At 34.5% G+C, this 22,843-nt stretch overlaps 1 protein-coding gene across 3 annotated transcripts in view; it reads left to right on the forward strand.

Moving 5' to 3' along the window:
• The window catches only part of DOK6 (docking protein 6), a 251,284-nt gene that overhangs the window by 114,629 nt on the left and 113,812 nt on the right, over nt 1-22,843 (forward strand). For all 3 annotated transcript variants that reach the window (XM_038174136.2, XM_072034808.1, XM_027451907.3), the window contains exon 3: nt 2,041-2,155. In XM_038174136.2, the coding sequence (XP_038030064.1) occupies nt 2,041-2,155 (115 nt within the window). The remainder of the gene's footprint in view (nt 1-2,040; nt 2,156-22,843) is intronic.

Raw genomic sequence — 22,843 nt, forward strand, 5'->3', positions numbered from 1 at the left:
GTGGTTTTTGTTCATTTCATGCTGACAGTATTTCCAAGTGTATAAATGGTCTTACATAGAAAATGTTCTGTCAATATTAAATTAAATCAGCTTTATGTACTGATCAACAAGACAACCCATAAAATCATCTTTACAGATAGGTATGTATGCCTCCTTCATTGTCTGCAGTTACCAAAGTCTGAACAAAAATTACTGTGAATGTTACGTTACTTTGGTGCCAGCAATGTAAACTTTGTTTTGGATCAATTATTAAACTTATAAGCATTGAAGGACTTTTTGTAATCTTTAACACTTGAATGTTAAAGAAAATAATATGTCTTTACTGTCTGAGAGAGATTGATAGAATGTTTAATATGTCCTCTTGTCACTATTCAAAGCGTTTGTTTTCTTTCCTGTTATTCTGACATTTACTCTTCTTAATGTAACAAGACTTAAGATTGTTTTGTATATTATGAACAGTCATACACATTCTCTGAATAAGACAGTGGCATTTAGTATTCAGACCCTCTCTTGCCCTCTAAGCAAAAATAAAAATAAATAGTAATAATAATAATAATAAAAGAACAAAGAGAGAGAGAAATAAATGATTTCTTGCAAAGCCCGATTGTGTTAGGAACCCAATGGCAATGCAAGTGCCCATGTCCAGAAAAGGCCAAAAGGCCTTTCTGTAGTTTCACCTTGGGGAAACTACAGGTCTGACAACCTCACCTTAGACCATGGGAAGAACCATGTTAAAACACATTTCTAAAACACATTTCTAGGCATGTGAATGAGAATTGGGAAAAGATGGCATCAGTTCACCAATAATACCTGACCAATCTATCTATGATTAAATCACAGGATTTGGGAATGAGAAGAGAACAGTGGTTGTTATTGAGTACCTCTAATTTAGCAAAGCTGAAGACATTGTCAAACTAGAGTGAATTTTGCTGAAATCAAGATCTCAACAACACCCATACAGTCCATTTAATGCTTTGTCTCAATTTCTTACCCTGGCTTCTTGATGGCTGACCCTGCTCATCTGCTCTCAATGTTTTTAGGAATTGCCCTAGCATGCTTTTTTTATTTGTTTTACTGCACCATATAAAGCCTGCCTCATAAAAAAAACATTCTTCCAAGTATCTTAAAAGGAATGCTAGAGCTACACACAGGGATCATCAGAACTCAAATATAAATAAATAAAACCCCACCCACTTGTAGTCCATTTTTTCCCCATGGGTGACATTTGAAAGAAATTAATTCTGCCTGAGGCAGATGTTCTGCCTGGGTGGAAAACCTAACTATAAACAGATAAAGTTTGCCCAGAGTAACAAGTAACCAAGAACATTTTACGATAAGTGCTAAGCAGCTTAATATAGGCTGTGCTACCAACCCAAGTTGTAATAACATGTTCTTCTTCCATTTTTGTTAATTGTAGTTATCTACTTGCATTAAAGGAAGCTGGAGATAGATTGGATTGCTTATGCTGTAAATTTGCTCTCGGAGGTTTTTTTAATTGATAAGCTTTTCTAATATTTGGAAAATAAAATAAATTTGTTAGTTCTGATGAGGATGACAATTACACTCTAAAGAAATGAAGATCTATCCACACAAATGTAGTGATATTAATTGGCATGATCACTGAGTTACTTGCCTGAACCTATAATACACTGTTGTTTCTACATTAGGTATATATTTAATGTAGATTTTGAAACTTATAAAAGTTGTATGAATGTAGAAATTGAAAAATTATTATAAAGTATCACAAGACTTAGTATCATTGTAGTGTCTGTGTTTTCAAGCAGAAATTTATTATTAAAATATACTTCACTTTTTGATATATTGAATTTTATAGAATGTTTTACAACTTTAAACAGTAGTTATTTATTTCTTTTTGTCAATGACAAACCTACAAATTTAGCTAGCCTTAGTGGGGGGGAGGGGGAAGTGGGGGGGGTGGATATAGGGAATATAGACTGTAGTAAAAATTGAGTTGTGGTAGTCAGTATTCTTATTTGTATTATTTATAAACTGACCTAAAATATTTTTCTTCATTTTAAGGTAACAGAGCTGCACAATATCAAAAACATAACTAGATTGCCTCGAGAGACAAAGAAGCATGCAGTGGCAATTATCTTTCATGATGAGACGTCAAAGACATTTGCGTGTGAGTCAGGTAAGCAATTGATATTGCATCTTGAGCTTGATGAAATCAAGTTACACATCAAAGCCTTGCTCAGATGAATTAACTTAAAACACCAGAGAGAATTCCTAAAGTTAAAGAAATGTGTTATAAACAAGAATTCTGGTGTTTGGGGTTTATGTTTTGGGGTATCTTTTTGTGTTTTTGTTTGTTTGTTTGTTTTTCTCTTTGTTTTTGTTTGTTTGTTTGTTTTGTAATATAATTTGGGAGGTGTTGGGGGTGCTATAGAGCTCTTTCCTCCATTACTCATCTTTGACTGCACCTAGATGGCCTAAAGACTGGAGATTTTCATCTAAACTTGTAAAAATGAGTAAACATTACCTATGGGGTATTATTAAGTCAAGATGTGAAACATACCCTTTTTTTTTTTTTTTTTTTTACTAAGTTTTGCTATAGGCACTTGCTAAGCTTATAATTATCATTCCATTGCAAAGAGGTAAATAACAGCTAAAACCCCAGGATATAGTAAAGCTGGATGTCAAGTAGTCTGCAGTTTGTACAGCTACATAGTATAATGAGTGAGTTAAATTGAGAGCAGAATTGGGAATCATGGTACATAATGACAGGTAGTTATTGTGAGACACCGAACGCTGCACTATTAAAGTGCACTGTTTTCTTGTTTGGAAATGCATGTATATATACATCTATGTCTGTGTCCTACAGAATAGTTAACTTGATTTTTGTTTTTTTAATTAGATTTGTTACTAATGAGATTTCTGTTGTTGTTGTCGTCATTTGCTTGTTTGTTTGTTTTAATTGACATATTTGAAACTGTGCATTTTAAAATGATATCTTTAAATTTTCATACAAATATTGCATGGTTTACAATCTTAGTTAAGTACAATCAAGTATTTTCAAGCATTGATCTGTTTATCCCATCATGAAAGACAGATTGACAGAAAAACTTTTGTTTTTATAATTTAAATTTAAAAACACAAACAGAAAAATAATGGCTTCCTAGGATCAGATAGCTGTTCATTAGATAAGTATTTCACATTAAAGTCTTCAGTTCCTTATGTGTGTAAATATTAATGACTCTCTACCCTAACATGATTAATAACCTAATAAAAGCATTTACATTATATTTCAACAGCACAGAAATCACTTCTACAGAAATGTTTCCATTTGCCAACACATGCATTCCCCTTGTTTTCTAATGAAAAGGTCTTATTCCTTCCCTAGAGTTACTATAGTGCAGATATATTTTAAAGTGACAACTTTTTGATAGCTTAGGAATGTTTCACCAAAGGAGAAAACCTAAGAAAGTTCAGGCTGTTTGGCGCTCTCATCCCTCTCTTCTATAAAAGATATGATGTACCTTCTCAATCTTGAACCCAGCTGTGTATAAAAGATGCAGGTACCTTAAGGTGATAACAAGATACCAGTATTAGACACTCTACCTTAAGATTATGTTCTGTGTAGAGCTGTGTTTTGAGTGAATGGAGTCTTGGGTAAAGTGACAATCCGGTGGAGAACTTGTCGGCAGACATCAGAGGACAGACCAGCACAGCTGATGTTGTAGTACATTTCTGCTATAGACCTGCTCATCAACAAGGGGAGACAGATGAAGCCTTCTTAAGGCAGGTGGAGAAGGCCACACAGTCCCAGGCCTTGGTACTGTTGGGTAACTTAAGCACACCAATATCTTCTGGAAGGCCAATACAGGTGGACAAAAACAATCTGGATTATTGGAACATATTGAAGATAATTTCTTGATGCAGTTGATCAATAAACTGGTGAGAGGCAATGCTCTGTTCAGGGATCTGCTTGTCAGAATCCTGTGGGGAACTGTCCTGGAGAGCAAAGGGGCCCAGAAGAACAGGCTAATCTTCAAGGACAGCCTCCTCTGAGCACAAGAACTGTCATTTCCATACTGCAGAAGAAAAGCGTTGTGTAAGGCTAGTATGGATGTACATGGCCTCCTGACTCATCTCAAACACATAAGGAAGCACATAGAAGGCAGAAGCAGGGACAGACTACTTGGAAGGCATACAGAGACATTGTCTGTGCTTGCAGGAATGGAGCCAGAAAAACTCCAGCTCAGCTGGAGCTGAAACTAGCCAGGAAGAAGGACAATAACGATTTTTTCAAGTACATCAACAACAAAAGGAGGGCTAAGTGAATGTGGGAGGGGACATAGTGACAGGGACATGGGAAAGGCTGAGGTACTCAATGCCTTGTTTATACCTTGCTTTTCTCTGGTAAGGCTTTTCCTCAGACCTTCCAGGTCCCTGAGCCTCCTAGCAATCAGCAGGAGTGAAGTAGATCCCACAGTAGAGGAAGACAGAGGCAGTCCTCAGTTAAATCACTTTTCTGTCGTAGACAACTCCATTAAATTAGATGGGATGCAATAGAGGGTGTGAAGGAGTTGGCCTGTGGCATTGCTAGACAACTCTCTAGCATCTTTGAATGATTATAGCAGCCTGGGGAAGTTCCTGGTGTTTGGAAAAGGACAGATGTCACATCCATCATCAAGAAGGGCAAGAAGATAGCTGTGGGCAAATTATCCTTTTCTCTGTCCCTGCGAAGGTTGTGGAGCAAATCCTCTAAGAAGACAGTTGAGTTAGGTTTGAGGTATGTAGGTACTGTGGGTTAGGTAGGTGGGGACTGAAGAATATGAGACAGGTTTCTTGTCAAAGTTGTACCTGTGAATGTTTCGATATAACACATATCATTTTTGCTTTTGATAGTATAAGTTGGTATCTTTCTCTGTGCAGTCTGAAACAAAGCACATTTTTCTCATATGTTGCTTTCTTAATTATGAAATTAAGCATGGTAAAATGTATTCTAATCTAAAATACGGCTCTAAAGATGTAGAACACTTTGGAAAACAGAAGGCCTGAGAGCTGTAATACCAGTCCATGGAGTGTGCTGTTTGGGAGCCTATGTTTTTTTCCCAAGTTCCTGTGGCTTATAGGCCCTCAGCCTGCTTATTGCCTTCAGGGCAGATGCTGGTAAGCCTGAGCTCTGTATGTGTTGTAGCCCCCATATTTCCGTTAGGATTTCATCAAATGAGACATCTAAGGAGCATCTAATTTTTGATAATCTTCATTTGCTGATGAAAACATTCCGTAGAAAAACAGAAATATTTCTTATGCCTTTGTTATCAACTAGTTGTTCCCATCACTAACACCAGTACTCCCAAATCCTACAACAGCTGTAGAAATCTGTTTGATTCTGAAGGTCTGTTGAAATGTTTTGAAGGGCAAACCCTTCTCAGATATTACAGTTCTCTGATAAAAAGCATGGGATGACAAGTCTTTAAAGAAGAATCATCCCTCTTTAGGGAGAGAAGGAACATTCTTGCAGTTGTTTTATTTCTTTCTGAATTCCATTCTAGCAGACAAAGTTGTGAGTTTGATAATTAGCAAGAAATATTTTTAAATTTTCTCAGAATTATTTAATAGTAGCAAAACAATGAGAAGTCATGGCTGGTTAAATAACATGAAAAGTAGTCTATAACTCATTCAATTTAAGACAGACTCTAAACAGTGGGACTCCTTTTCCAGTCCATGGGAAATTGCTGCCACCTTAGTCAGGGACACGCTAATGTTTCAGTTTCAGCCTTCCTGAAAGTCATGTGAAAGTTATTGTCATTAAGGGAATTTTAACAATCTCATTATCAAGAATCATGAAATTCTCAGTTGCTATAGATCAGGGGAAATGCAATACTCTCAGGTTTCTAACACATTCAGATGACATACAATTTAGTGTTGTCAAATGTATAAGCAGGTTAAAAGTAGAAGGATAGAACACTGTGAATAAAAATGAAGTGGTTTGGGGTAATCTAACATGTTTACTCCAGCATAATAAAGGTTGAAAAAAATATTACTGTTGTCTTTTAAATGCATCAGGAATAATAATGATAATAATGATAATAATAATGATAATGATAATAATAATGATAATAATAATGATAATAATAATAATAATAATATAATTTAAGATAGGAAATTACCTTATCACAAGAACAAGTACAGAAGGTTAAAGTCGACATTCAAGTAGCCGTAGCAACATTACTGAAGATGTAATGACTGCTTAGCAGTAAGGGCATTTGTAAAATAAATGATTATTTAATGTGTTTTTCATTCATCCCTTTTGCATCATTTTTCATATGCTTAAATAAAATGGGCATGTGGGTAAGAGTACCTCCTTGCTGCCATGTGGGAAAATGCCTTCATCCTTTACCTGCCACATTTCCTGGTATTTTTACAATATTTTACAATGCACAGAACTTCTGAGAGTACTTCAAACAAAGTAGAACCATTCTAGCTACTGTGTTAGGGGTGTTGTCTTTCTATAATACTATTATTAAAAAATCTGTTTTTTGTTTTCAGGTAAGTGTTCTATTAGTCTTTTCTATATCTATGGCAATGCTCAGACAAATGTAGCTATTGAGAAGCTATTCTTCCTGCAAGGCTTACTGTCTGTAATGTGGCAGTAACCAAGTGTCTGCAGTGAGACAAGCATTCTGAAATGTCCTGTAAATTCTCTCTAAATTTGTAGATAGAATGAAGTATTAATGAAGTATGTAATACTTCATTCTATGACCAACAAGAAAATTAAATTGAAGGACAGGAATACTGATTAAAGTTTGTGGTACTATTGTGGAAGTTGATACCGTGATAAGGATTGTGCCTGAATGACAGCTAGTTTATGATGAATGAGATTTCTAGGTCACTGACAGGCCACATGGGAGCATGATTTTTCCTTCAGTGATGCCAACAAAATATTAAGTGATACAAGTTCCTTTCTCGTATCAGCTTAGTGCAGCACAGGTTTGTGACAAATTTGTTTTAATATTCCAACTGCAGAATGTAAAGAAAAATGATGAAGTTGTAAGCTTATTAATAAAAGGAAAATATTTGTGGGCTTTTTTTATTTGCTTGTTTGCTTGTTTATTTCATTTTGTTTTTACTATTTTTTTCTGAATGATGGAGATTCAGATATGACCAATTCAATAAATTAGGTCTGAAATGTGACCTCAGTGATTTCTTTGAGTATAAAATAAGAGTGACATGACCAACAGAAAGCAGGGGGCAAAACCATAGGGCAATTCTAGAACTCAAACCATGAGGTAAATGCAGGCAGCTCCCAGGATACTGGTATTTGTCTGGTTTCTCTTCAGTACAATGCCCTATTCTGCAAAGTAGTAGATGAACTGAAGAAGTTTATTTCTTCCCAAACATACATAAACTGTAGTTACAAGAGTCATCACAGCTAAGAAACATCTTCATTATATTTAAGACGCTGTATTTTGGCATTCGCTTACAACTCCCACTATACAAGCCCTGGGGAAAACAGAAATGGGGTATTGCAAAAAGTCAGTTTTGAATATTTGTAACTTCTGTGAGGTTTCTACACAACAACATCAACACAATATATTGATGCAACTTAATTAATGATAGTACAGTTGCTTTGGTTGAATCCACCATTGTAATTTATTGAATATGTTGTTGCTATGGTTGTTACTTTGATAATGCTTTTTTATACATCCATAAAATAAACAGTTCTTTTCTTTTATATTCTTATGCTTTCAGCTCTTCTGAGTGCAGTGAAACTGATGTCTTAATAGTAAAAAAAAAAAAAAAAAGTTTTCCTTTTTGTTGAAAAAGAATGATACACTGTGTCCAATTACTTTTTATTCTTTTGATTCTGTCCCCATTTTCTTCTTTTAAACTTGTTTTCACTATTTTCTGGTGTTGCTGTCTCTTATTAAAAAAAGAAAAAAAATTACATTGCTGCTTTTTTTTTTTTTTTTTTAAAAAGGCACAAGTTCTGTTTATTTTTATACTAAAAAAGCTTTTAGACTATTACTGAATTACCACTGATTATGAGCTGGATTCTTCTCCTTGCTTGTTTTCACAAGAAAAAGTGAAGACAACTCTGTTCTATATCCTGTGATTGAATAGTTTGGCAGATGTCATTGGAATATTAGATGTAATTCATATCACTATATCCTTTGACAGCTAAGAACCCTGGAGGTTTTGGATTAAAATCACAGTGAAACACTGAGTCTTTGAATGAAGTGATTATTCTTGCTGTTATTACTAGCAATACAAATAGCTACATAAGTTTTAAAAACAACCAGGCTTCCACTGTTTTGTGGATTTGAAGCTCTAGGATCATGAAGGTGTAGAACAGCTTCCCAAACAGACTTCTGGTACCATAAGAGGGAACACAAGCAAAGCTCCCCTTTTGCTTATAGAAAAACAAAATATATAATCTGTACAGTTGAAAACTTTCTGCAAGATATGTTTCTGTTGTATCAGTGAGGATTGCCATATGAAAATTTATGACCCATTATTTTCCACTTTGTTTTTGTTTGTTTGTTTGTTTGTTTGTTTGTTTTTAAATGATGGACCTGAATGAATGGTTCATTGGAGTTCACATATGTTTGTACTTCCACATGTGCCACAATTTTTTTGAGATTAAAAAAAGGTGAAAACACAGGCATTGAATGAGATTAAATATCCAGATGGATTCTTACCCTCCCTCTTTTTGATCATAACTTTTTGAAACACTTTTCCACTTTCAGGGCAAAGTTCAATCTATGGTTATAAATGTTATATTTGAAGATTGATATTTAGAATGTGTATTCTCTTTTTCTTGACCACTGGTTGCCTTATCATTAATACTCACTTTTGTTTCTTAATTATTTCATGCCTACCTAAAAATATGCACCTTTATTCTGACTTTAACATTTATAAATTAGAAATATTTGGATTTGGGGTCATTTCTCATAGTTGCTTTTATGTTGGTCCTCATTTTTCTGTGGTGAGTTTAGGAACTACATTGATACAATTTTCTGACACACTAGCATTATGTTTAAGTAGTGAGTGGAAGGAATAGAGAAAATATTACCCTATCTCCAGGAGATAACCTTTGATAGATCCTTAGATAACCTTGATAGATAACCTTAGATAGATTACACTATTAAATTCCATATTTTTCAGCCACTTTTAGATTATTAAGTAAGGTGCAAACTTAGTTCTAAGATTAATAAACATTAAACAAAACAAATTTTGTGAAGATAACCTTGTGGGTTTTTTGTAAAACTGCCAGCTGTTAAATTTTAAAACACTAGACCCACAAAATGGCCTTCCCATCAGGACTTCTCCCAGACAGGGCCCCCTTAGCTGGGAAAACTGCTTCATTCCCTGTTTATAGGGCAAATGGGGGACAGTAAGGAAATAAGGTAAACATCCAGCCTAGCAGGAGCACACATGGAAGCTGTGGCTAAATAAGCAGAAAAGTTGTATGACTTCTAGCTGCAGAAATTCAAAATGGTAAACTTGATCTGGAACTGCAACATGAAAAATTCTAAACTTAGGGTTTTGAAAGTCAAAACACATGGAAGCTGATTTTTTTTTTTTTTTTTTGTCTTTCAGTAAAGTTCCATTACACAGTTGTGTAGTTTGCAGATATGATAACCATTCAGTTGCCCTTGCTGTTCACTTCCTGTAGACTTGTCTGGACAGTCTTTACTAATGTTTAACATGGTGGATCTAGATAAGTGGAGAAGTTCTGCATTGTTCTTTCTTCCTGTACAAATATATTGAAGTGTAGACACTGTAAGTGCTCTCCTTATCACAATTCTACTCAGAGGGATTGAAATTTAAACTGTTCCCATAGGAACAAAAGTCAAGCAAGATAGTTAAGATAATAGCAAATCACCCATTTTAGAACATGTAGGACTCCTCGAGAGTGAAAGAGTAGAAAAAGATCTGCCTAACTGCAGAAGGCAAACAGGAGAAAGAAAGCAGATTCCAACTTAATCTGGTAGATAGTGAACATTCAGCGGAACGTTGATTTTAGAGAGACTTGTACAAATATACAAATCTCAAAGCCTCTGCCCTAGAAATTTGACATACTTTCCCAATGAGCACAAACTGAAGGCAGGTTAGTCTTCACTAACCTGGTGAAGTCCAGGATGTCAGGCATGCAGAGGTATGGAATTATTTCATAGATTTTAATAAAAAGTTTCATAATTATTTTTTCCCCTAAGCTGCTAAACATCTAAAGAATCTTGCAGTATCTGCAGCTGCCATGCTTTGTACCAGGACAAAGGGTGTATTAGTGGGATGGTCTATAAATGCTATAGGTCTATAAAAATGCTGTCTAACAACATTGTCTAATATTTAGCTAACAAGAAAAAAAAAAAAAAAAAAAAAGTTCTCTTTGCTCTCCGGCTGTTTACCCTAAAACTGAAATCTGAAATTATTAATACTTTGTGCATCTGTATATAACAGGATTTCTCCTTGATTCCATTTTGAGTTTCTTAGGGGATTTGATAAATGTACTATACCATAAATAATTGCTAGTCCTGTGAAGTAAAAATATAGAGATACTGTTTTATCCTTTGTATAATTCATAGCATAAATGAATATCAGTGACAGAATAGTTGTCTTTCCAAACTACATGAGAATAGATTAACTATGTTCTGAAGCATGAGTAGGTCCATGCTTCCTTTCTCCTGAAAAACAGAACCAAAAGCCTGCTAATTCAAATTACTGAGTATTTTGTATAAGATAGAAGCTAAATGCTTTACATGGTTGCTTTTCAATGCTTTCTTACATGTGGGACTCAAGATATAAAATGACACATTGGGCTGGAAAAGGGTAAGACTGCAAGCAAATTTAATGCCTTCATTTTAAAAGCACCATTTAAACATCCATGTTAACAACCACTCTGGTGTTCACAGAACAGCTCACGCTAAGTATTTGTCATTCTACATTAAGCAAAGTCGTTTCTTACTGACTTTCCGTAAAATAGAAGGCTTTGGGATTTTTCTAAAGGCTTTGTAATGTTTTCATTATACTTAAGGTTGTTTTTCCTTCACACTATTCAGGTTCTTAGGCATATTACCTTGTTTTTATTATAATGATCATAGAACTGAATTCGTAATAGCCACTGCATTTGAAATTATGGTCTGCCTGTCATTTAGTTGATTGATAATTTCATTATTAGGCAGTACAGAACAACATAGGTCTTAGTTTGGAAAAAAGAAAAGAAGAAAAGAAAAGAAAAGAAAAGAAAAGAAAAGAAAAGAAAAGAAAAGAAAAGAAAAGAAAAGAAAAGAAAAGAAAAGAAAAGAAAAGAAAAGAAAAGAAAAGAAAAGAAAAGAAAAGAAAAGAAAAGAAAAGAAAAGAAAAGAAAAGAAAAGAAAAAAGAATCACTGTCTATATTTCTAATGGAATAAAAGGCTGAAAGTAATCATGTGGAGATTGTCCTAAGAAATTAGAATCTGTAACTATTTGTAGGTGTATATGTATTTATATGTATTTTAGTGTATATATGTTTATATACTGTAATGTAATATAATGTAATTCCTGGTAGATTGTCTTGTTTGTTTAGATTATTTTTTTTAACATAATCAAAAAGAACAAAAATGTATCAGAAGTGCTAAGGTTGAAAAGAGAATGGCATACCAGCATCTAGTTGAAACTAGAACAGAAGCCTGTCATCTCCACCTTGATTAATCCATCCCACACTGCATTATGCATGTGGTAGCATTAAACTGAGCAATTTGTTCCAGGGTCCTCTGCTGTACTAGGTACTCTGGGAGAGAAGTGAATGAGACTTTGTTTTTAAAAAGTTCAACGTAAACCCAGGAGAAACAGGCTCAATTTCTTTCCACGGCTTATATTTTCTATCACCTGGTCCTACAACACAGAATAATGCACATTTGTATGGTTTCACATTTACAACATCCTGTGTTCTAAAATTGAAATTTAAAAATGGATTTAAAAAATGTTCTTGTGAAAAGGAGATTTAAACAAGATATTTTTCTTGGAAATTTATGCAGGACTCTGGGGCCTGACTAATTATTCTATTGTAGCTGTAGTTCCCTAGGCTTTTGAACTTTTGACTTCCATCAACATGAAATAATTGTCCTTGATGCTGAAATCCTGGATTCTTCAGCAGCCTACCAGTTAGACTGGCAGAGAAATGGGTAGGTTTCTGACAGTACATTTAGGTCTGGATAAATCTCCATTCAGTCAGAAAAGTCCCATCTAGCTCTAGGAACACCCCTAGGTGTTCCTCACTGCCTTATGAATTATCCTTTAAAACCTTGCAGAAATGTTAGCACCATGTTAAGAGGTCTCATCTGAAAAGGGCTGTATTCTTCATTGCCCAATGTAAGGGAAAGTCAATAAAGAATTTTTGTTGTTGTTATGTCTTCATGCATACAACCAGTCATGCTCTCCTGCCAAGTCAGTCTGCTGCAAGCCAGCTCTGGTCTGCAAAAAAGGCATCATGCTTCTGTGAAAGTACCGTGCTTCTCATCTGTTTTGCCGTGGAATCAAAATAGAAAACTCTTCAATTGCTCATTCCAGTATACATGATGCTAGACTTGTGATGAGGCAAGCCTTGTTCAATGGCACTATTCAGGCTGTATGATTAGGTAAAAGAAATCTTCATAACTTAATTCCAACAAGCATATCTAGGACCCAGAAAACATTCATTTATGTAAGAATTTACTGATATATCAAGAAACTCTTAGCAAATAAGAAAGTTTAAGACAGCTCTACTTAACTGTTTATCATTTTCTCTGTGTCTCTATGTATTTGTTATTGGGACTGGTATTTTAAGACCCTTGGTTTTGAAGCACAACTATTTGCTGTGTCATTCACTCAAGCTCCTAACCCTGTAACAATCTGGTGTCTTGGAAAGTACTGGGATGTCATTGACTCAGTCTTAAGATACCAACAAAGAAGTACATAGGTGGTGGACCTCTAGGTTCTTTCACTTTTTCCATTAATTTTCATTTCTGTAACTAGAATAAAAGATACAAATACTTAATTCAGGCCTACTTGACAACCCATGTTGTGTTGGGCATATACTTTACCTTTGGACTTGTTGGTATAGTACCCCACCTCCTCTCCTCAAGTTTGCTGAAACTGGAGTTATCAACTCAGATAAAAAGGTTTCTGCTCAGCTACATGGGATATAGGTCAGATCTCCTGGGATTTGTGAATATGTATCACCCTGTAAAATAACGTAACTTCTGTGGTTCCTGACCTCCCCTGTGAATAGCATACATTTAGTGACAGCACAAAAATCATGACATTAATTTATAGATTGAATTTGGTGTATTGACAGATGATGTATGGTTGGCTGAGCCTAGGGAGAGTTCAATGAATAACATGATAATTTACTGCTCCAAACCTGAAACACCACATCTATTTTTTATTCTCTGTCACTCTTCAGTTTGAGTTACATTTTGCTACTTACAGTGTGTAAGGTATAGGGGACTGTTAGCAGGTTAACTGTTTCAAGCCTTTTGAAACACTTTTATTTTGGAATGAGGACAAGCCGATAAGAATAATGCATGCAAATGAGCGCAGGAAGTTTTATGTGCTATGAATGTGTATTTAACTGTATATCCAGTACAGTCTAGGCATGAACAATTCAGACAATTTTGTGCAGATTACAGGAAAGAAAAAAGAAAAAAAATAAAAATAATAATAATAATAAAAAAAGATCACTGTCCATCTATCTTCGTATCATTTTGAGATGTTGCTTGAATTCCACACTGCCAATGTGATGCTGCTATCAGCTTTAAAACCCTAGTGGGCTGTTGAACAATCAGAATGGTAACTGCTGTCAGAGTGATCTATAAAGATTATAAATTTGTTTTCTGCTGCTGGGTAGAAGTGAGAACTAAAGCAATTCTTAAGACTGAACCATATGTGAGACTACTACAGGTGAAGGTGAACTTTTATATGACTTCTGACTATATGCCTTCATGAAATTTTCCAGAGTTGTCCCCCCTTCTGCAGAGCAGTTATTTAATGCATTCACACATTCCATTTAGGTTGTTTGTAATCTCTTTGGCAGTATTTCATGGGAAATGTATTGAACTATGATTTGACTTTAAGAACAGAATCAAACAAATTTTATGTAGAAGTAACTCTAAAATTCATAAATTCGGAAATTCATAATTTTAACCTTTTCTGTGTATCTGAAGGGACTACCACATCTATAATTTATGTCCTCCAAATAAAAGAAGAAAATGTGCTCACTTCAAAAAAGAACAAGAAGCTTTCCAGTGTGTAATAATGGTCTGTCTCGTAATCTTCAAGAGCAGAACACAAAACAATCTCTTATTTTGTGATACTCCATGTACTTATTATCTGGAGAAGTATCAATCTTTTTATGAATTTCTTTACTTTTTGTGTTCATCTTTTAAAATATCAACTCCTTCCTAGTAGTTATACACTGATTTTCACCATCTTAACAAGACTATATTTTCTGAGAGTAGTCTAGCATTATTGTGATTGGAACCTGGTTTTGGAGATTTAACTAGGATAGTTCATTAATCTCCAAAAATAGGGCTTCAGTTACAAACATAGAATCACAGAATCATAGGATCTCCTGAGTTGGAAGGCACCCACAAGGATCACTGAGTCAAGCTCCTGGCAACACACAGGACCACCCAAAAATCAAAGCATGCCTCCAAGTTCATTGTCCAAATGCTTCTTGAACTCTGGCAGGTTTGGTGCTATGACCACTGCCCTGGGAAGCCTGTCCCAGTGCCCAACCACCATCTCGGTGCATAACCTTTCCCTAACATCCAGCCTGACCCTCCTCTGTCCCAACTCCATGCCATTCCCTCAGGTACTATTGCTGTCCCCAGAGAGCAGAGCTCAGTGCCTGCCCCTCCGCTCCCTTTGTGAAGAAGCTGCAGACCTCCATGAGGCCTTCCCTTAGCCTTCTCTGCTATGGGCTGAACAGTGCAAGGAACCTCAGCCTCTCCTCATATGTTTTGCCCTCCAGATGTTTCATAGTTTTTAGAGCCCTGCTTTGAATGCTTTCTAATAGTTGTGTGTCTTCTATGCAACAGTTTCTGTCATATAATGGTCAAGATTTCCAGATTTCAGTATTCCCAAATGACTGAGATTCCCCTATTTACAGTAATTAATGATCCTAGAATGAAGCTCCAAGCAAGTCAGCATTAAATCTCTTGAAGAGTGGACTCAGCCATTCCCCTGGTAAATAAATAAGAATGTTTTCCCCATTGATTTTTTTCTCCTAATTTCAAATAAAGGAATTCAGTCTAAGGTTGCAACGACATGCAAAAGAAAACCACCTTTTTTTTTTTTTTTTTTTTTTTTCCTTTTTTTTTGCTCCAATTTCTCTTTTAAAATGTGGCTGCTCTTCAAGTTTTGTTTTAAGCAATTGCGACTGTTGCTAAAGCTGTTTTGCAAGTTAATCTGAGGTTGAAACTGAATTAATAGAATTAATACCAATAGAGGGAAGCAGTTGACTATAAAGGTCTTTGAAGTTGTGTTTATCTGTAGTAGCCAAATAGTTAAATCTATTTTTCAATTTATGCTTTTGAAACTCAGAGAATAGTGTATTAATGTGAAAATAAGGCAAGTAAGGTGTTAATGATGGCAAAGATTTTCTTACTCTTAGTTATAATAGCTATCATTGATCTAAAAAATATTGAAAATGTAGGACATTTATTTTCCTTTTTATTGGGTTGTTTGGTTTTTGTTGTTGTTTTGTCTTTTTTTTTTTTCTTTATATTCATATTTTATCAATTTGTAAATGTTCCAGAATGTAGAACCAAAGCCATCCTAGGTTTAAATTTTGCAAGTGTCTGGTGCATCAAACTTGCATTGCTGTTCGGTAGTTTTTGATGACCACCTAGAGTAACAGTTCACTATGTCCATTCAGACAAGCTTTGGATTGCTTCATATTAGGTGGACGTTACTCCTTCCCCCTCCCTCCCCCCCCCCCCCCCCCCCAGTTCATTTAACATCCATTTAAATTCTTCTACCTGCTATGTAAAGAGAAAATCAATGATTCTTTCCACAAAAGTAACATAAGTTTTTCATCTGAAAATACGCTTGTGTAGTATGTTTTACCAGTTGGAGCTTCAGATTCAGTAAAATGTATATGACATGTGCTCGTCTTCTAAAGTCTTTTGAAGTTTTGAGCCTTGCTTTGAAATGAAAGCTCCATATTCATTAGAATGATGAGGAACGTTAGTCTGGTTCTAAATGATGGAAACCTAGATCCATTTGGTTTCTGGAAAGCTGTTCATTTTGAAAGTGTGGGGCATTTCCCAATTTTTCTATGTTTGAATCTGTTTCTGGATTTTATTTCTCTTTCTCTCTCTCTCTCTCCTTTTTTTTTTTTTTTTAATACTATATCAGCATAAGGTTACTAGCAACTCATATTAGACTATCACTGTATGAGGCAGCATTGAGGAGCAATTATCCATTGTGTATAGTTGAGAAAAATGATAATCTCAAGTATCTTGTTTGTTTTTTAAAAAATGTTTGTAGTTCTAAAGTCAAAATATAGACATAATATTATTTTCCTATTAAAGAAGCCATAAAACCAGATCTATTATGAAGTATAATTTCTTTCTGAACTAGACAGTATTAAAAATAATTTGGTATTTTGGAGAAAAAATGTAAGCCTGTTGGCTAACAGAAGAATGAAACAAACTTGTAATTAGTGAAATGGAAAAAGGAACCAAGTCTGTCAGTAATGTAAACATTTAATCATATTCCAAATAAGATCAATGCTTTACATATTATCTCTGTTTCAACAAATGGGAACTACTTTGTGAAGTGTTCCACAAAGGTAGCTCTTTGGAGTGCTGCAGAAAACAGCCAGCTCCATTTCAGAATGATACATTTTCAATGACATTATAAATTTGTCTATTTCTTTCAAGTTCTTCATTGGCCAAACCTTTCAGTAGCACAGCATTTCATTTCAACTTCAAGGGAAAAAATTAAATCAATCCTGTAGCTGAAGCTTATATTCCATAAATAAAACATGAAGTCGATTTTACAGCTGTTTTTTTCTGCCTAGATTGTGTTATGGATAATTTTAACTGGACATAGCGACTGAAATAATCAAATTAGAGAATTTGCTGTGGGCATATAAAATGAAGATGGCTCATAAATGTAAAATCAAAGAACATTTGAATGTGCTAATGGACAAGCCTCCAGATAATTAAGCAAACTTGTCTGGGAAAGATAGACAAGTCATTATAGGTATGTTCCTCTAAGTATGAATCCAGTAGGAATGACAAAATGTCTTACTGAGTTGCTTCTGCTTTGTATGCCAAACATAGGTTTGCTTGAATATGCCTACATTTTCCTATAGCTTGTAATCATCTGACTGGAAAAAAAAAAAGGGAATTAAATAACAAAGACTGTATGACATGAGAGAGAACCTACTACCTAGTAATTAGGCAGATTTAACATGAACAATTCTAATTTGATTAAAATACACTCTGAAGTAGTATAAAGGTAAAATTGACTTTTTCCTTTCTCTTACTAAATATGTTGTTTAGAACAAAAATAAAATATTTGCATCAGAAACTCATAAATCCAATTGTTTTGAAACTGGATATTCACATTGTGTTAAGCAATCTGCACTCTCAGTAAAGAAGTTGCTGATTTTCTTTGCGTGCTGTAGTATCTGTCTTGAAAGTACTACAGTTGTTTAACATCCACCTCAAACCCAACGCAGTGAGAAATGTTGAAATGAATATGCAAGCAGTCTTTGTTCAACTGAGTATCTTAGAAAGCCACATTTGGGCAGTTTTGTTAGGTGTAATTACCTTCCTGTTACATTCATGGTTAATTATCGTTTTCTGAAAGTAAAAATTAAATCATCGCCTTTATGTATCAGCCATAAGAATTCTGTGCATATTTTGGGATTTATTATGAAAATGTGAAGAATAATAAGTGTCCTGACCTTTTCTGACTCAGAAAGAAGAGAATTATACTGTTTAGTTACTTTTCATGATCTAGCTGCTGCTGTGCTCGGGTTGTAACACTGGCATCCAGAAAAACAAAAGAAAAGAAAAATGATGACAGATTAATTGGTCTTTAACTAAGTCAATAAATCCTCAATTACACTCACATATCACAGCATCAAGTTGTTATTTTATTATTTTTAGGGGGAAAATTTGTTTAAAACAGAAGATCCATAAGTAGGGCACAGTTTCCAAGCAGAAGGAAGAGTAATATTCAAGTCAGCTTCATTTAAAAGAATAAATTATTTTAAATAATCATTTAAAATGCAGAAAGTAAGGAAAAGAATTTTAAATGACAGTGTTCAATTTTATCATCCCTATTCTTAATAATGCCTTTCTCATTATAATTTGTTGTCCAGCTTGTCCTCTCCGTTGTAAGATACTCAGCCAAGGAGAAGAACCTGGATTTGAACTTAGTTCGGACCATGAGAGATCCCAAAGAGGATTTTTGCTGTGGTTCCAAGCAAGAAACACAGAAGACCAGTCTTTGCTAGTGTTTCAATGTTGTTCATCTGTCTATTCCTTAAAGGAGAGAAAGGGAATCTATCCCCTGCCCTGTGTGTGCTTATAAATCAATTCACAACTAAGCTGTAAGTGGGCAAGAGATCAGCAGCATTCATAAATTAGAGCTTCATCTTCAGATAATGTTTTTCACTGTAACCAGCATTCCCAGTTTACAAACCTAAACCCTAAACTTTCTATGCAGCTCTCACTTTATATTGTTCAAAGTATTAAATTTAAATGTCCTTTATACTTTTATGATGAGTTGTTTGTCCTGAAATAAGGAGGAAAGATTTGAAATAAAACAATCTTTCATCAGTGAGTCTCCAGTTAACATGGCCTTAAGCCATGATTCAGCACAGAGTTCTTGAAGTTTCATATTATTTAATCATGGCGTGTGTTTTCTAATGTTAAATTCATCAAGACTTACCCTGATTTTCTTGGAGAAAAATGACACAATTGAATATGGGCCTATTTGCTGTTATTTTTGTTGTCCTGAATCTTAGATGCCTTCTACTGAAATAAAAAGAAGAAAGGAAGGGAATGAGAGGAGAGGGGAGGGCCTATTAAGTTCTTGAAAGATGATATTCTGAGTTTAAGTTTTAGGCAAACTGCTTCCCCTCAGGCAGCCATATGTCTCTTACTTAAGATGATGTTGGTAACGACATCAGCAGTCAAAAAACAAACAAGCAAACAAACAACAAAATCTAAAATGATATAACTTAGATACAGTTTTATTTCAAACACCTAATATTTGCAGGAGGCATTGCCTAATTTGAAAGTGTGAATCTTTTCATTGTTCCTATTTTCATAAGACATTTTTTAAATCGAAATTATATTTAGGTATATGGAATGTAAAGATCCATTTCATGGTAACAATAAAAGAATCAGGAAAAGTGTAAAATTAAAGTAAACAAAGTGAAGAACTGGTAATAAATGAGAAGCTCCTTTGGATTTAAGTTCTGTATATATATTTTAAAAAAATAAGAGAGAGAGAGAGAGAAAAAAAAAAAAAACAAAAAAAACAAAAAACTTTTATCATATTTCCTTAGATATTAAATGTTCAGCTTTAAGGTGTTTTTTTCCTTTTCTTTTTGCAGTAGTACCCCATTAAATTCCACTGAGAAAGAATCAGTAAAAACACAGAGTCCTCTCTAGCTAATAATTAGTTCTGCCTGAGAGTAAAATTTTATGCAATTGAAAATCAAGTAGAACACATGAGACTGTGTTATGATCCTCTAGGTAATTTCAGTCAGAAGTTGTCCGCAATTGCTTTGAATCAGTTTCTTTGCAGTTACAATGTCATAAAATCTTGGTTGTCAACTCTAATAATAGCAAGGAATCACTTCTTCATGTTACTCATTTTAGGGTTTAGGGCAAAACATTGTATTCTTGGGTAACGGAAGCACAGAAAGAAAGAAAAAATATTTAAAAAAGAAAAAAAAAAAAAAGGATTTATTCATTGGTCTTGTTTTTATTTTAAAAGAATCATATAGAACCATGCAGGAGAGGTTTCTTACAGTCTCTGCAACATCAGAAGGGTGCAGCACTGACACTGACTTGTCTATGCCCAGCCAAAATAGGACAATATTTAATAAATGTGAACATTTGAATCTGTAAGACTTCATTCAGATATGTTTAGTCAAAGAAAGAAACAGAGATTCCTAACACTTTCTAGTCTACTAGCAGCTGTCTCTATGTACTGAGTTAATAAAGTATCAGATATTCAGATGGCAGGAGTGAAAAGTCCTGTGGTCAAAGGCATAAAAGCAATGAAGCATGTAATGACAATGGTGCATGTTTTTCCTCCCACGTCTTGAAACTAGTCATTACCACCTTGATTTTGTATGCAAAGATTATACTGCTGGAATCGTTTACAGTAATTCTTCTTTTCAAACAGTATGAATTGGCACTACTTCAAAGATAAGAAGATATTAAAAAAAAAAAAAAGTTTAAAAAAAAAAAAAAGAAAAGTGAAATGAACCTTAGAACTTGCAATAGTTTCTTTAGGTATAGATTCTCTTACCAGGCTGTAACTTAAACATTTGACAATAGGAGAGAAGAATACTTCAGCTTTTCTACACATTTAAGAAGAGTCTCTATACTACTCCCAAGAGAAATAAAAGTATTGTAGGACTAAACTAGATCTGAAATAGTATGAACTTTTAAACCAGACAAATGTCATTGCTGACTGCCAGTCATGGAGTAGCTGCATAAGTTGATGTGATAGCATCTTCTGCATGTTATGTTGCTGGTGACAGACCCTTTTTGGACAGTTGACTGATGGTGTTTTTGACATTCCCAATACAGACAAGCTGCCTGAGGTTATTTTACTTTCATGCCATTGTCATTTGATGTTATTAACTGTTGAAACAGGTATGAATTGACAGTCCTGGGGAAATGTCTAATTCCCACACCAGATCCTTGTAACTGGTCTGTTAGTTTCAGTCACAATGCAAATCTTTCCTCTATGTTCAGGCAGGTTTTTATGATTCTTTGCATTTGAAAGGAAGTTTACGTTGAGAGTGAAAGGTTGTTAGGGATATTTTTGAGTAATGATGCTCTATCAGCTCACTGTTGGTCTGTTGGACATACTAATGCTTGATAAATAGTTGTGGTGTAATAAGAAGAACTACTCCCCAGTGTAAAGTACCATACGTGGTCCATAAACGTACCTAGAAATCTAACCTCAAAGACTAATTAAAACACTAATCCACTTCCCAGAATGCTCTCATTCATTTCTGTAGGACTAATCACTGAGTGATGGTCACTTTTTTTTTTTTTCAAAATGGCCATTTAGGAAAGGGAAAGGGAAAGGAAAAGGGGAAAAAAAGAAAGCTACATTAGCACTGGTATTGATCAGAGGAAATCACTGTTTTGTAGATTAACTACATCTCTTCATTTTCCCACACCTTCTCCATTTTTAACAAGTCAGCAGAAAGTTCTAGTTCTGTATGAAAACTACATTCTCAAGTAATATTTCAGATGAGAAACTTTAGTTCCTAATGTTGTAACTTTGGTTACAGACTACTATTCAACTGTGTGTGGCATTTCTGAGTTTGAGCTCAGAATTTGATGCTCACATTTGAGCTCAGAGTTTGATGTTCTTTCACTTGGAGTGTTTCATTAGCTATCATTGTGCATGGATCCTTGCAGTCCCAGAGCCATTCTAAATTGGTTGGCATATTAGCTAGCTTTGTAATTAGCAGTTGCTATTCCTTCAAAAACATCTGATTAATGCTTTTAATACATACACTGCATATGTTGTATGTTAATTTCATATTGCTACATTTGAATGTGATACTGTGTAAATAATCCTTCACTGGACAAAACTGTTCTCAGAAGATTAAGTCTGGTCCTGACTCTTTTGGGGAGATAATATCCCCTGCGTCATATATCCAGCAACCTTTATAATAAGCAATGTAGGTAAAAGTGTAGATATTATATGCAAATAGAGTGTACTTTAAGGAATAGTTTAGTGGATGGTAACAACAATATGATAAATCTTTTTAAATGTCATTACTGTCTTCAAAAGCAGTCACATAACATTTAATGTTTATGTAGGATACGTACAGGATAGTAGATGTACAGGATAGTAGATGGTATATTGCCTGGGTACTGGTTAATTGAGCTGACCCTTTTGATCAGACTTTCAGAAATGAAGGGGGAATTGTCAGGAAAATGTCAGTTTTCATATATCTAGGTAACTATAGGGACACAGAGCTAGCCATTTACAAGCATAGATACCCGCAGAGACTAAAATTAGCAGAATCCTATTTGTGATGCCTCTTCCAGCGTCCCTAGATAAGTGGGAATGATTGTTGGTAGAAATATCAGTTTTGATTTTATAATAACTAATAAATGTATTTTGCTAATTGTTGTAATTATCTGTGCTACCCTCATGCCATGTTTAATGTTGCCAATGAAAGGAAACTATAAGCTTTTTTTTTTTTTTTTTTGCATATTACTTAGTTTATGTTTGCTTAAAATACTACTACTACTACTACTACTAATAATAATAATAATAAAGCATTAAAATCATTAAAATTATACCAATGGTTGAAGTTGTGGAATAATATTTGCTCATATACCGTAATTTTTCATTTAAATTGATCATTGCATCATTCAATACTCCCTTAAGCAAAATTTATACTGCTAGAAATGTACAGAGAAATGTAGGGATGTTATTAAATTTATATTTTTAGAAGATATATGTTTCAGGAAAAGCTAACATTTTAGTTTTGCACAGCTTAATGTTATGGAAAGCTCAAAAAGTACATGAGATTTCTGAATTTGCATCAGGACAGTTTCTGTTATCTCCCTCTAATGTTGCATACATGTTATTTTCAATTTAAATCCATGGTGAA

Source organism: Anas platyrhynchos, chromosome 2 (genome assembly GCF_047663525.1).
Source record: "Anas platyrhynchos isolate ZD024472 breed Pekin duck chromosome 2, IASCAAS_PekinDuck_T2T, whole genome shotgun sequence".
Lineage (NCBI taxonomy): Eukaryota > Metazoa > Chordata > Aves > Anseriformes > Anatidae > Anas > Anas platyrhynchos.